At 41.7% G+C, this 15,826-nt stretch overlaps 1 protein-coding gene across 1 annotated transcript in view; it reads right to left on the bottom strand.

The window, feature by feature from the left end:
- The window catches only part of LOC131723070 (carbohydrate sulfotransferase 9-like), an 85,134-nt gene that overhangs the window by 69,019 nt on the left and 289 nt on the right, over window positions 1-15,826 (bottom strand). The window contains exon 2 of the mRNA XM_059016407.1: window positions 77-191. Within this exon, the coding sequence (XP_058872390.1) occupies window positions 77-179 (103 nt within the window). The 5' untranslated portion in view covers window positions 180-191. The remainder of the gene's footprint in view (window positions 1-76; window positions 192-15,826) is intronic.

Below are 15,826 nucleotides of genomic sequence, written 5' to 3'. Positions count from 1 at the left end.
TCACATATTTGATCCACATTTCAGGTGTGTATTTATTTTGATAAATGAATAAATGTGTAATGAAGTGTAACCCTACCTTCGGGGTGTGAACCATGAACCCTAGCTTGCAGGTACATGAAGAGGACCAGACCAGTGACTCCAAATGTCAGCAAGGACAGAAACACTTGCTTGGGATCCATGGGCCTGAAAAACTGTAAAGGGTTCAGAGTTTAATGTGACAAGTCCATACTCAACCCACTCTTCTTGATGTCTCTGAGCATTTAGTTTACAGGAGAATGAAATGTAAGTGATGAAAGATAGCTATTACTGGGGTTGACAAAAATGTAAACATGCATTTTGTTCAGCCATTCCTAAGCATGCAGTGCAAATGCTAGTTGATGATAAGATCCTTTGAGCAGGATGAAATATTGTAGGAAGCAATCAATACTTTAGTATAGAATGATAGCTACCAGTTAACTTACTTGATATACTGCAGTAAATTTGTTATCCCCTTCGCATTACCAGAAGTGCAACATTCCCAGAGAATACAGTATTGCCCTTATTACTCTCTATTCATTCAACAGTATTATAAACTTTATTATACATTGAATGCTTTCTTTTTATTCCTGTTCAGTTTTATGAAGTTACAAAGTTTCTAAAATATGGTAAAATATGGTATAGCAGTAGTACTGGTTGTCTCCACTGTAGGAATCAGTTTTCTGTTGATCAGCATTGGTTGTATTGTAACGGTTTCCAAAATTTATGGAATACTGTCAGAAAAATAAATAGATTCTGGACCCAGTTCAATTAACCAACAAACAAGTGTATTGTACAGAAACATTAATGATGTAGATACAACACTTACAAGTGACCAAAAATAACCTCAAACCAACACCCCACAAATATTTACACAGTCCTGAACAGAATAGTTACTGCAGCTCCTCAAATTAAAAAACAAGAAAAAAACAAAAATAATCCAAAATCTAGAAAAAATAGATTGGTCAGATCTCACCAGGTCTGGGGAAGCTGTTAGTGTAGAAAATCCTTGGGGTTGCTGCCCATCCAAAACAAAACCAGGAATACTCCAAACAACAACAAAAATATTTGTAATCCAACAGCAAAAAGGAGGAAGACGTCAGCAAACTATTTTTAAAATGTGTTTTTAGTACTTATAATACTTTTTCCTAAAAGGACCTTATAACCTTTTTTTTTAGTAGATGATTTTGGTTAAAATCAGAGCAGCCAGAAACCTAACTCTTATTCCAACTTTTGCACCACTTTATTTGAAAGAAAAACTAAAACTGCAGACAACCATGGTCTCTGTTTTTCCACTGAATATAACCCACAAGCGAGTGCAATCAAAAACATCATTTTAAAACACTGGCACATTTTGAAAAGTGACAAACAACTTCATATTTTCACTTCTTCGCCTCTGTCACAAAGACGGCCGGAGTGGGTGGCGTCAGACCAGAAGCAGGAAGTAAATAAACAGAGAGATGTGGTTTGTTTAAGCTGAGCGCGTGATCGCGCTCAGCATTTAATAATAAACAGCACAGAAAATAAAAGGTTTGAAACAGCACAAAAACAGGACACGGCACTTGCGCCAAAATAAACAGACATACAAAACGACTAAACACTAAACAGACGGTGCAGGACAGACGAACAAACACGGTGAGTACAAACAAAACACTTATATTTACGATCTTATTTTACTCCTTCTCTCTCACCCGTTCTCCACTCTCTGAACACCTAACCACGACTGAGTGAAAATGTGCATCTATATATACTGTTGTGCTGGGATTCAATTACTAATTAATTATTCACTTGAATCCCAGCACGTGAATTAATTCTGTGCAACCCCGTGCTCACATATTACATTTAACCAGCACGTGAAGTGATTTGTGCTCTCCTCGTGCCTAAACACAAATCTACACTTTAAATACACGTGAAACACAGACCCGTTTATATCCCGTGTACCAATCTATACACCAACATTTACACACGCAACATACAACACATAACACAAATGCACACAGGGGCGGGGCGCTTTGCCACAGCCTCCTATGATTACGTTTAGACGTGCACGTAATATCAGAGATAGGGTGATACATACTGTATACTCACCTCCATCTATTACAAAGAATTGGCTTCCCTGCAAACCAGAAGGTAATTTTCGTTGTGGCCAATACAATGTATACAAAAGTCTTTTCCCCCACACAGGCACTAAATATAAAATAAGTGGTTTTATCAACTGCAATACCACACGTCATTTATATGCTTAAATGCCAGTGCGGTCTTGTACATATAGGCCAAGCAAAAAGAGCCCTTAAAAGTACGACTAGCCGAGCATAAAGCAGCTATATATAATAGAAACATGGATTATGCTATTGCCCAACATTATATTACAGCTAATCATGGCATGGCATCTTCCTTGAAATTCGTTGATATAGAGCAGATTAGTCTTTCAAGTAGAGGCAGGGACTTGATTAATAGGTTCCGACGCCGTGAGTGCTGTTGGATTTATACACTGGATACTTTAGAACCGAGGGGACTGAATGAAGAACTTAGCCTTGTTTCTCTAGCTTTTTCTAGCTGTTATTGGCATATTCAATACCATCTTTGAAGAAACCACCGTAATTATGTTTTTTTCCTTATAAGAGGATTATTAGGGGCTTTTTGAATTAATGTATTCCTTTTTCTGTATTGTTTTTTCTTTTAATGACAAAAAAATGATATTTAATGTATGTTTAATATGCAAGTATTTTATGATTATTATTGAGTCACTTCAATATATTTGCCCTGTTGAAACCTGTATACACTGGGTTGTTGTAGACAATTAGATTACAAATATCCATATGGGAAGTGTTTCCAATTATGTGTAAATGACCAATGGTGTTCTTGCTAATTGAATCAAAGTTTATATGGGGCCCGTCTATACTAGTTTCTCCAGATTGCTCTGAGGAAGACGCTAGTAGCATCGAAACTTTAGCACTTCTGTATGGACTATAACTGTCTCACATACATGGATTAATTAAAGTTATACTGCAAAACTACCAAGTGTGCTCTCACCTTTTATGCTTTTTCTGCAGCCTATTCTCATATACATATATAGTGTGTGTGTGTGTGTGTGTAATGCTGCTCCCTGTCCATGGTGTGCTAGAATTGAGACCCTTCTGCTATCACGTTCTGACTCAGTGCAGGAGCACCCCCAGTAATCTTTCACGCGGTTCGCAAAACTGAATCACACTGACATCCCATCTCATGCTGATAACGACTCTGCATCAATATGCTGTAAAGTGTTTCAGTCAATCAGAGTGCTGCATTTTTGTTCTTCTGTCCTACACTGTCACATTCTTCATTTTGTTCTACACTGTCACATTAGAAAACTGCAATCAAATTGCATCACCGTTTCCCTTTCTAAAAAATGAATAAACACAGCGCACTGCCATCGAGGCACAACATTCAGAACAGAAAATAGGAGGCAAAAACAGCAGTAATGTTGTTGAAGCTGACACCCTGGGATCCTTCAAGAAGCTGCTTGATGAGATTCTGGGATTAATAAAATACTAACAACCAAACGAGCAAGATGGGCCAAATGGTGTCCTCTCATTTGTAAACTTTCTTATGATCTTATGTATTGAAATATATTCACCACAAGATAAGACTTGTAGGATAGGTCATTATATTTATAACCTGTCAAAAAAGTGTCAAATCTGACACAGTAGAGCAGTGCAGTAATAATAAACCACAACAGTATGACATTTCTCTTTTTTTTTTTTTTTAAAGAATACAGTATCTTATGTATTCAGGAAGGTAATATTAATGACAATGTACTGTAATGTTTTTATTTTTCTACTTTTATCAGAAAGCTTGTAAAGATAAGTTTGTGCCATTAGTTTCTTTCTATGACATGACTTCCCATCATGCCTCAGGATTAACTGCATAGAATAGGGCAGCAGTGTGGAGTAGTGGTTAGGGCACTGGACTCTTGACCGGAGGGTTGTGGGTTCAATCCCCAGTGGGGGACACTGCTGTTGTACCCTTGAGCAAGGTACTTTACCTAGATTGCTCCAGTAAAAACCCTACTGTATAAATGGGTAATTGTATGTAAAAATAATGTGATATCTGTATAATGTGAAATAATGTATAATGTGACATCTTGTAACAATTGTAAGTCGCCCTGGATAAGGGCGTCTGCTAAGAAATAAATAATAATAATAATAATAGAAGAGTAGTGCTATCCCGTAGTTTTAGGAATGACACCACACACAAGTGAATGAAGGTTATGTGTCACATTCGAGAAGCCATTAACAATAATGTACACAACAAGCCTTTCATTTTGACGTATATCTTTATAGTTGATCTCAAATTATAATTAATCTTTTAATAAAGATTAAACCTCTGGACAGTTTAGAGTTAAGGGTGTTAATTACTTGTCTCTCTGAAGGTTATTCTCTGCCTTTTTAGCCTTCTAACTATTTATGTTGATACATGTAATTTAATATGTTTCTCAATTGGCTACAAGTTATCAACTAACTGCCTCTAGATACCCAATTAACTGAAATTTAATAAAAACAGACAATAACAATTCCTACATATTCAAAATGCAGTTTACACTTTGCTGCATAAACAATTATACTTTAATCTTTACAGCCAGCAAGGGAAATAACCATCACCTGTTCTATTAAAGGCATAGTATAAAATAATTAACAATGACTACCTGGAATTATTTTGATGAATAACTAAAATAATATTGTATAGTATAGATTACATTTTTCCTCAGTCCTACGAATGGATGACATGAAAACATTAACCCTAATTTCTTTTAAAAAAAATAGTGTACAGTCTCTATTTTTAAGATATGGATAAGTAATTAATGAATTGAAGTATTTTTATAAGTGTTTTAATCCTCACTTTCACACAAAACAGAAGATTGCACTACAACACTACAATCATGAAGGTTTCCGTGAATAATCAACATTCAAGGTGGGCAACCCTTAGCATGCAGATCATGTGCGGGCACACGTTTTCTTAGATATGCAGGTTTACAAATTATTCCTTTTTTGGCATCTGTGCATGCCAGGGCTGTCACTATACAATTTACTGTGTGGACATTATTTTCTTTACAGTTTAGAACAGCCAAATCCTAGTAGGCTATAATAATACTTTCACAGATACAGTCAGTGGCATGCATGCACTTAGTTTTAAAAACAGTAATTGATGCTGAAGGTGAGGCACCCAAAATGATGTGATCCAAATCATTATAGGAAAAGTTCCCTTGCTTGGCCATCATTTATATATGAAGTGGCTCACTACTGGTGTTTTTGGTTTTATTTATTTTACAGTGGCGCTGTGCTCTATCCCAATTTCACGAAGTGTATTTCGGTAGCGAGCTCCTTTTCTCATACTTCAGACTTCAACATTGAAGTTGAAATCATACATCAGTGGGCTCTATGCTGCAATGATAAGGCAAAATGTAAGCTATTCACATCAATTTAATAAAAGTTGGCCCTATACTCAAGTTGCAAAAGCCCTCCAGCTATCCAGGGACAACCATTTCCTGTTGATCTTCCTTGCACCATGGTGCCAAGATATATACAATAATTTTACTGTGAGGATGTGACAGAGATCGAATGATTCTTGGTGTTAGATCTCCCTCCTGACCTGCGCAGGACACTGTGTACAGGGAACAGAGTACCCTGGACTAAATGGCATGACAGTTTATTCCCAGGGTTAGGTGGAAGTCGGCCATCTAGAAAGGGGGCAAAGCTACAGTATACGAACTCAATGACCTAGACGGGAAACGACGTGGCATCCGCGGATTGGAGGAGCAGATGCGCTCGTTGACCAAGGGGTCATGGGTGATGTTATAAAAAGGGGGCGCAGTGATGTGATCTGTTCCTTTGTGAATGGTTATATTAAATGACCAGAAGGAGAACCTGTGTTGTGAAATGTGAGTTTGTCGTTAATAATACTGTTTGTAATTATTTGGACGGCAAACATGATCCGGAGCTGTCGCCAATAGGCCAGCACTAAACCCGGATCAACAACACTGCACTTTTGTTTACACTAAAGAACTGTATTCACCATGAGCACTAGAGCATGCACTGTGGACTGGTGTTTGTGTTTGTGAACTAAAAATGGGGCTAACCCGTGGATTACAAATGAGCAACACACACCGCTGTATTGCTTCATTACCATTGTTATTATTTACTGTTGTTTTGCCATCAGGCCATTGGATTTAAAAACCATTAAACATTGCACCTGGATTATAATTGTCTGTCTGTTTATTAATCACTGCTGCATTACCTTCACCTGCACACAGTTAACCACTTTGCCACAGAGGAATAAACTGACAGGACATAAAGCCTCCACCATCCAGGGCCTACCTATACATAACATGGTCATCATTAGTCCACTCTGTTCCTCAGGCAATACATTTACAGCAACCCTTATCTTCAGCTGGCTAGTAGGCGGCATCCTTTGGAAAAGGAATTTACAAGAAAACACGTGTCGACATGTGAATACATGTAAACCCCCTCCCCTACCAACATTGCTATCTAGCATTGATTGAGCAAATCAAAATCAGCAGGAGTAGATTTTATCCTATTAAATAGAAAACAAGATGTTGGGTTTTATTGGACCTTCGCAATAGAATTACAGACATGGACTCGAAAGTAATTAAGTAACTCACTAAAAACTAAGTTTGACAACAGAGTGATGCACAGATGCCTCCACATACACAATACTCACTTTCTGTGCTAAAGAACCACCACATATAGTATATGCATCTCTGGGGGAAAGGAGAAAAAATGTAGACATCATGTAACCCTGGAGTCAGATTATTCCCTCTAGAGTTTTTCTTTTTTATTATTAATAAAATACAGTACCTTGTTTAAAAAAGCTATATTTAGTAGGTGTTACAGGGTACCGCCCCTGGGGGTATTTGGTTTATTTTGTGTAGTTTGGGTTATGTGGGCCCGAGTAATGCACAGTTAGTTCACGTGCAAACTACCGGGGCCAGATTGAATGATTAGCAACTGAGTCCCGGCACAGCTGTATATAAAGAGGCATGGATCAATCACTCGGGGTTGGGTGTTCATAATGGAGAATGGGAGATAGAGAGGAGAGGAAAACTAAAAAGATAAAAATAAAATAACAATTGCTACTTGTGCTGGATGGACCGGCAAGGTACTTGTACTTGCTTGTGTTTGTTCATTGTTTGTTTGTCTGTTTATTTTGGCCATCATGCCGTTTATTTTGGTGTCACAGTGTTTTGTTTTGTTTAAACTATTTTGTTTAATAAATCTGAGCACCAGCGCACTTTACTCACAGTACTGTGTCTCAGCATTTCCTGGTCTGACGTCACCCACAAGCCATCCTTTCCACAGTAGCTATCAGAAAGTACTTTTTTCCTCAAATAAATAATATGTGTTGTAAGTTCCCTTTCAATTTGAAGACGACCAACAACTATACTTTTGGGATATACCTGCCAAAGGTCAGGTATTTACTGAGCATTTTATGTCAGAGCTGCCGATAGGCCCCTCCGAGGAGTGACTTCCTCGGTACCGCCTACTTACGGAATAAGTAGTCACTCCGCAGAGATCACATTCTCTTTTGCTTCTCACAATCAGGTAGGCAAGGTAGGTATAAACTAACCTCTCCAGTTGCGGGACTGAATCTTGTAAATGAGCTCTCACTTTGAGTTTTCTGTTCCCCTGAAATTTACTGCTGGAGGTTGGCTTGCCACTTCCCCGGAATTGGAAACTCGGCATCTGAGGACTGAGCCTGAAACGCTGCACAACTGCGCTCCATTTAAAAATAAATAAATAAATAAATAAATAAATAAATAAATAAATTACGTTCTTTCTTTCGACAGCCTACATCGCTTGACGACTGTAGTCTGAGTTTTTCTAACCTACAGCATCTGCTGTCTGTGTTTTTCCTCTGTCTTTGCAGCTAAAAAAATATTATAATGCTTCGGTGCCACAGAGCCTTGGTGCTTCGCCGCCTTTGGTGCTTAGACGCTCCCTGCATCAGTGCATCGTTACCTTAAAGCCTCTGTGCTTCGGTGCCCTCGGTGCTCCGGTGCCTTCAGTGCTTAGACACTCCCTGCATCGGTGCCCTCGGTGCTTTGGTGCCTCATAGCCTTGGTGCTCAAACGCTCCCTGCATCTGCACCCTCGGTGCCCTCAGTGCCTCAGAGCATCTGGACCTTGGTGCATCGGTGCTCAGGCACCCTCAGTCCCCAGGACGCTCAATGCATCGGTGCTTTGCCCCGGCACGTCGAGATGTCCAAGTTCCACTCTTGCATGTCCTGCGGAGGGATGCTGCCCCTACAGGACAAACACCTCCTGTGTCAGGTGCTTGGGAATGCATCATGCCTCCTCCGCCCTAGTAGAGGAGTTCTGCTTAATCTGCGCAGCGTCCCAACCTCGGATCCTGCACAGGAATCTTGAAGAGTTTACGGGAGCAGCTTCCTCAGCCAGCTCAGCTGAGCCCTCTGCAGTGTTGGGAGCCTCATCCTCCTCCCTCCTCCACCTGTGTTTGAGCCCATCGCAGAGCATACCCTGCGCACAGGCTCCTTCAAGGAGCAGTAAGCAGGCAAGGCACAGTAAGCAGGCTAAGGATATCTCTGACCTGAAGAGCCAGGTGGCTCAGGTTCTAGAGTACCTGGTCAGACAGCAGGCTCTTCCCCATGCTCCTGCCCCAGCTTCGCCTCCAGCACCTGCCCCGGTAACGACTCCGCCCTCACTGGTGGTCGTGGACATCTCAAAGCGAGACGAGGCAATGAGCAAGGAGAAATAGGACGCGATTTCGATTGCAGCTTCCTGGGATGGGGACTCCTTCGCACAGCAGGAGACAGACATCCAGGAGATAACCAAGGAGACGGGTCCCACCTCTGAGATTGCCTCAGAGACTGGTGTTACCCCTCCTTCGAGCTCAGTTCGAGCACTTATGGACCGAGCCTCCAACTTCCTCCAGGTCCCCTGGAAGGCAGCGCCTGAACAGCGCAGCTCTGTGTTCAGACCGGCGCAAACTTCGACCCCACAGCATTTTCTGATGTTCCCGGATTTTCTGGAGGAGGTACAGTCTTCTTGGCATCGACCAGCCTCTACGTCGAGTGTCTCCAAACACGCAGCCCCGCTGGCCTCCTTGGAAGGTGCAGGGGCGCTGGGACTAGCGCAATTTCCGCCGGTGGATTCCACCATAGCGGCCCTGGTGCGAGCCCCTCCAGTAGGAGGTCTGTCTAAGGTCTCTGTATGCCCTAATGCAGGATAACAGAGGCCCATCTTAAAAAAGCGTATGCAGCCAAAACACAAGTAACGCACCTGGCCACATGGCAGGTCTCCTGACGGCCTACCTGGATGGCATCTTGCGATCGCCACTCCTCCCTGAACCAGTAGCCTCAGAGCTGCACTTTGTCTCAGGTACGCTGCTGCAAATCTCAGGCTTCCAAGGGCAAAACCTGGGCAGAAGCCTGGCTGGTCTCGTAGTGGTGAGCAGACAGCTTTGGCTGTCACAGGTCAGGGTCCCGGATGTCGGCCTTATTGGGCGCGCCTATCTCCCCTGGCCATACCTTCGGGCCATCGGTGGAGGATATACTGCAACGCTCTCACTGAGAGCAGGAGGCGTCTCGACAGGTGGCTGCGATGCTCACTTCCCAAGGTTTTCTAGTGCCAAAAGATGTTGGCCTTCGCCCCTGAGACTCCTCAACGGGTTCTTGAGGGAGAGGAGGTTCCAGATGGTCACACATAGCCACATTCTCTAGTTCATCCGTCCATTTGGCTTCTCTTTAGCCCCCTGCATGGTCTCAAAGTGTGTGGATGCCATCCTATGCCCCTTGCAGCTGCAAGGGATCAGGGTGTTGAACTACCTGGACAACTGGTTAATCTGCTCCCAGTCGCAGAAAGGAGCAGTGACCCACAAAGCGATTGTGATAGAGCATCTGGAAAGACTGGGACTCACCCTCAACGATGCTAAAAGCCAATTAATACCAGTGCAAAGTACGGTTTACTTTGGTCTGCGGCTGGATTGCCTTACAATCCGAGCCTACCTGTCGGACAACAGAGTGGCTGCCATTCACAATTGTCTAGCCCTGTTTCAACAGGGATCCACAGTACAATTGGTGATGTGTCAGAAACTACTGGGTCTGATGGCCACAGCTTCATCAGCCATCCAACTAGGGTTACTCCACATGTGCCCGATCCAAGCGTGGCTCAATGCCTTCTGGCTACACCCCAAACGCAACAGACATTGTTGGCTGACCATGTCTTGCTTATGCTGGGAAGCCCTGTGCTGGTGGAGGCAAGCCTGCGTGAAGGCATAAGGATAGGAGTGATCCACAGCTGTCAGGTGGTGACGACAGATGCATCCAACTCAGGTTGGGTTGCAGTCTGGGCAGGCACATAAATGCGCTGGAACTGCGAGCGGTTCACCTCGCTCTCCAGCATTTCCTCCCAGTGCTCCAGAGGAGACATGTCCTTGTCCACACGGACAACATGTCTGTAGTAGCGTATGTCAACCGCCAGGTAGGACTTCGGTCCCCAGGGTTGCACCGCATAGCCTATCGGCTATTGACCTGGGCAAAAAGGAACCTGCTACCCCCCAGGATGTTCATCTTCCTGGAGTGGTGAACTGGCAGTTGTCAGTACACAGCAGAATGCTAGGGCCCCCTCCACAAGGTTGTTGTACGCCTATAAGTGGAGGTATTTCCAAAATTGGTGTATGGCCAGAGGTCATGACCCCATTTATTGCCCTATAGCAATCATCTTACAGTTTCTGGAAGATTTGCTAGAGGAGGGCCATATCTGCATGCCATGTCCCTATTGCCTCAGTGTCCCTGTGCACTCATATACTAGTGACCCATTTTCTAAAGGGCACTCAGAGGTTACGTCCTCCTAGAAAGGACGTCCACCCCAAGTCTAGATGTGGTTTTGGAGGCTCTCACTAAGGCCCCGTTTGAGCCTATACATTCCATAGAGTTGAAATATCTCTCTATGAAGACAGCCTTTTTGTTAGCCATCACCTCTGCTAAGCGGGTCAGTGAGCTACAGGCTCTGTCAGTGCATAGAGCTTGTATCCGTGTCTGGGATGATGGAAACAGGGTGTCATTACGTACAAACCCTACTTTACTCCCTAAGGTGGTTATGGCTTTCCAATTTAATCAATCAGTGGAACTAGAGGCTTTCCATCCCCTTCCTGGTTCGGGCATTGAGATGTTATGTGGATAGGACGAGAGCGCTGCGTCAGTCTGGCCAGCTCTTCGTCTGTCATGGTGAAAGGACCCTGGGTCAAGCCCTTTCGAAGTAGCGACTGTCCCATTGGATTATGGACACAGTTTTGACTGCATATACTAATGTCGGCCTACCCCCACCTGGGAGGGTGGCCGCGCACTATACCAGAGGAGTGGCTACGTCATGGGCCCTCTTCAGAGGTCCCTCATTGGCTGATATTTGTACTGCGGCTAGCTGGGCAACTCTGCATACATTCACCAGGTTCTACCGACTCAATGAGGTAGATCCTTCTACGCCTTCATTAGGCACAAGGGTCCTTGAGGTTTCACACTCACACCACAAAGATTAGTTCGGTGGTAGTGGGACATCCCTCATATGCTGTCCGCTCACGCTCTCTCACGACGGCTTTGATATACTTTCCCAAAAGTATTGTTGTTGGTCGTCTTCGAATTGAAAGGACGCAATAGGTTACAGATGTAACCACGGTTCCCTGAAAGAGAAGACGACCAACAAACCTTGCAAGGTCGCATCACTCGCATTCGTATGTTCGATGCAAAAGAGAACGTGATCTCCGCGGAGTGAATACTTAATCCCTCGGTAGGCAGGACCGAGGAAGTCACTCCCCGGAGGGGCCTATCGGCAGCTCTGACATAAAATGCTCAGTAAATACCTGATCTGTGGCAGGCATATCCCAAAAGCATAGTTGTTGGTCATCTTCTCTTTCAGGGAACTGGGGTTTTATCCGTAACCTATAGTTTTATAAGACATAATGTTTCACAAAAGCATGCCAAACTGTAAAAACTGTATTTGTTATTTTTTATGAGAAATAATAATGCCGCATAAAGCAACAGCAGTCCTTTTGAGAAAACAGGCATAAGAAAAAAAATGTCTTGCCATTGTCTTCAGTCTCATGTGCTGCCAAAGTAATAGACTGCTGTACCGTCAATGTGCTAAAACCTAAAAGACTGATTTACTCAACCAAAATATAGGAGACATGCTAAAAAAAAAGTAACATGATGCGGAGGGATGGCAGTCTCAACTGTTGAGAAATAGTGGAAAAAAACAAATTTCATGAACATTTTTTATTTACTGATAAAATATCCTTTCCACATCTCTCATTAATCACAACCTCGAGTAAGGTTCTGAAATCAGCAACTCTACTGCCTAGATACAGCAATAACAAGCAAGCTATCCATGCATCTGGAGACTTGTGCTCAGTAATCCATCTATCCACTTCTATGCTGTATATTGATTACCTTTCGGGTGCCTTCTATGGGATAACCATTTGTCTGTGTACATATCTAAGAGAAATGGTCTGTTGGCATTCCAGAAGGGTTTTGGTAGTGTTTCAGTTTTGAAGCCCAGCTCATGCTCTGCCTAAGAATGCCTCTGATTTTATTGAACTAATAATTTGCTTATTAGACCTTTTGAATTGTTTTCAGCTCTTAAACAGTTGCAGATTTCAAGTTAGCTATAATAGCTATAACATTTTATAAGTAACTTGGACAACCTTTTAGGAGGACTACAAACATACCATTTCTCTTAGGAAAATATCAGTGATCCAGTCTGGGCATTTTTATTTGCCATGCCAATGACTGTAGACAGTGTTTTTTTTTTAATTTTATGTTAACATGTTTACTGTATAAACTTAATTATGCCACCTATATTCTATTTACATGGATTTCTACCTTGATCTCTCAGCAAAACATACAGCATAATACCATTTTTAATGGTTATCAAGAAAAAAAACGTTTCTCTAATGGAAATTAACTATAAAAGAAAGATAACCTAGTGTTCTCGCTAGAATGGACAAGGGTGCTCCAACCTGCCTTTTTTACAAGTGGCCTGTCCTTTTCTTCCCAAGCCCTGCCCTCCAAAAACCTCAGGGTTACTATTCATATAAAATTACCATATATAAAACCACACATTAAAACTGCCAAACAATTCTAGGAAACAATAGTGTCCTTCCACCAAAAACCATCTCTGTTATTCTTCCATCCTTGAGAAAACATAAAACGGAAGTTGACTTAATATATAGTTTAGTTGAGAAATAAATATGAAATGGGCATAAAGATTAGTAATGGTTCACAATTGTTTGAATCTTGCTTGTGCCAAGTTGCTGATGTTGGCTGGTATCCTAAAGGCAATGGAGGAAAAATTAGTTGGGGTGGCTTTTGTCTCAGTGTCACAGAGGTGCTACTAACAAACTTGCCAACTGTAGCGAATTTAATCGCAAGAGACGCGATTTCCAAGTAAAATTAACCCTAACTCACGATCTCGTGAGAGTACGCTTAGATCTCAGGATTTTTCTCTTTTCTGATGTGGCGGTGCAAAACTTCACACTACAGTACAGTCATGTTGGAGAAGAAAAACCCAAAGAAGCCACGCCACTACAGATGCACAAAGCAGACTGGAGCAGTTCTTTCCCAGATGAACATGCTTTCTGTCTGGTTTGTTCTGAAGACATCAACATTGGAAATTCTGGAGTAAACAACCTCAAAAAGCACATGGAAACTTCCAAGCAAGTAAGTCGGGCCGCAACCTCTAAAATGCAGCAGTCTATAATAGTTTATTTTTAATCCAACTTAGCAGACTTTAGGCCAGAAGGTTACAAACGCTGAAGTACTTTTTTGCCAAGCCATTGCAGAACATGGATTATTGATTGCTTTTGCAGATCATTTCACCAAATTCGTAAAGTTGATGTTTCCAGATTCAAGCATTGCAAAGGAATTTTCCTGTGGCCGAACTAAAGCTACCACCCTATTAAAAACTTTTGCCGATCACCATTTGGAATCAGTTTTAATGCATGCCAAAACGGGCCTGGTAACTTTAATGGTGGACGAGAGTAATGATGTTGCAACGATAAGGAGGTTTGCATTATGATTAGATACTTTAATCAGAGTCTTAAAGTTGTGAAAACAGACCTCTTGGCAATGGAAATTTGCAATATAGCAAATGCAAAAAACCTCTTTAGTGTCATAAATTCTGTTTTTTGAACCACCATATTCCATGGGGAAATGTAATGTACAGCCTGCCTGCGCATCTTTACTTTCTGTTTTTGGAACAAGGGCTGGGTGATTTATTAGCCTACAATACTTTTTTTTTCAAGCTGAGGACCTCTGGGGAAAAAAGTGTGAAACTGCTCAAAACACTGCTTAATCGATTTGTAAAGTCAGATGTGATAAGCATTGCCAGTGATGTAACCATGGTGGGTTTCCAAGATTTGGTTAATCAGAAAGAACATAAGAAGTTATCAGTGGGTGTTAAAACTAAAGTTTTTATCCCCACTAATACAGATTTAGACAATGCTACTCTTGACAGGTTCTGTGCTGGAGTCAGAAAGTTTTACTCTGCAGCAGTCCATAAACTGCTAAAAAAAACTACCACTAGCAAACAAAACTCTTCAAGTGTTAGGATTGCTACATCCACCTAAAAAACTGGATTATAAATGAAGATACCATTCTTAATCTACTGACACAGTTTACATATGTGACGAAGTCTGAGGACGAAAAACAAACAAACAAACAATTGTGAATGAGTGAAACCAGTACCAAGTGGACTCTGAATTGCCCGATTCCAACCAGGAGTAACCAAACTGGATGAGTGGGGGGGGGGGCAAGTCCTGGATCTTAACAAAATGGGGCACAGGAAAAGCGGTACCCAGCTCTTTCGATGCTGACTGCTACACTTTTGATCCTCCCTTACGATCAGTCTAGCGTGGAGTGTGTTTTCTCCCTAATGCGGAGAAACAAAACTTCTTTCCATTCCAGAATGTGCAGCAACGATTTATCTGCTGTACTCATAATGAGAACAAATGGTCCAACCTGCTATGAACTGAAACCTTCCAAACAACTACTTGAAATGGCTAAGTGTGCAACACTCCAGCAGATGTCATCGCAGCAGCTGTCAAAGTAACCTTAACCAAGAAGCTGAGCAGGGTGGTGATAACACAGGTAGGACAATTGTAGATAGTTGTTTGTAATGCTTATTAGTTATTTGGACTGTTGATTTTTGTAAAGCATAATGAGATCCAGTAATACTGTTTTGTAAATAGCTTTGAGCTGTTAGTTGAGCAATATAAGCTCCTAGTAATGAGGTTTTGAAGCTAACTAACAATATAAGCTACCTCTTAGCACTGAACTATTGGTTTATGTTTGGAAAAATAGCAACTCATGATTTGTATGCTAAACTTCTTGATTTTTAGGTGTTTGTCTCATGATTTCTGTTTTGGTGGAGTTGGCAATACTATACTGATCAAATGCCAGCCAAGGCCAGATTGTCGGTAATCTATTTATTTATTTATTGCAACTCTGTATAAAATATAAACATGGTATTTACTGTCCTGAATGTCACAAGATGTTCATACTTTGACATCCCTATACTGAAAGAGCCACACAACATCTAATTTACAAGATATGTAAATACTTAAAAGTTAAACTTAATATTGTGTTTTTGGTGTCTCACAAACTTAACGTGGCACCTTGCAATACAGGTATTGTTTTTCCTCTTTACATTGATACCAGTGACGTTAACCGTAGTCTACCGCTATTCCAATCAAACCCAAAAGCACACTCCCCTCCACTATGTATATATATATTTTGCAAAATGTGA

This window comes from Acipenser ruthenus, chromosome 3, assembly GCF_902713425.1.
Source record: "Acipenser ruthenus chromosome 3, fAciRut3.2 maternal haplotype, whole genome shotgun sequence".
NCBI lineage: Eukaryota > Metazoa > Chordata > Actinopteri > Acipenseriformes > Acipenseridae > Acipenser > Acipenser ruthenus.
The sequence above is the reverse complement of the archived record's forward strand: the minus strand, read 5'-3'. Positions and strand labels throughout refer to the sequence as shown.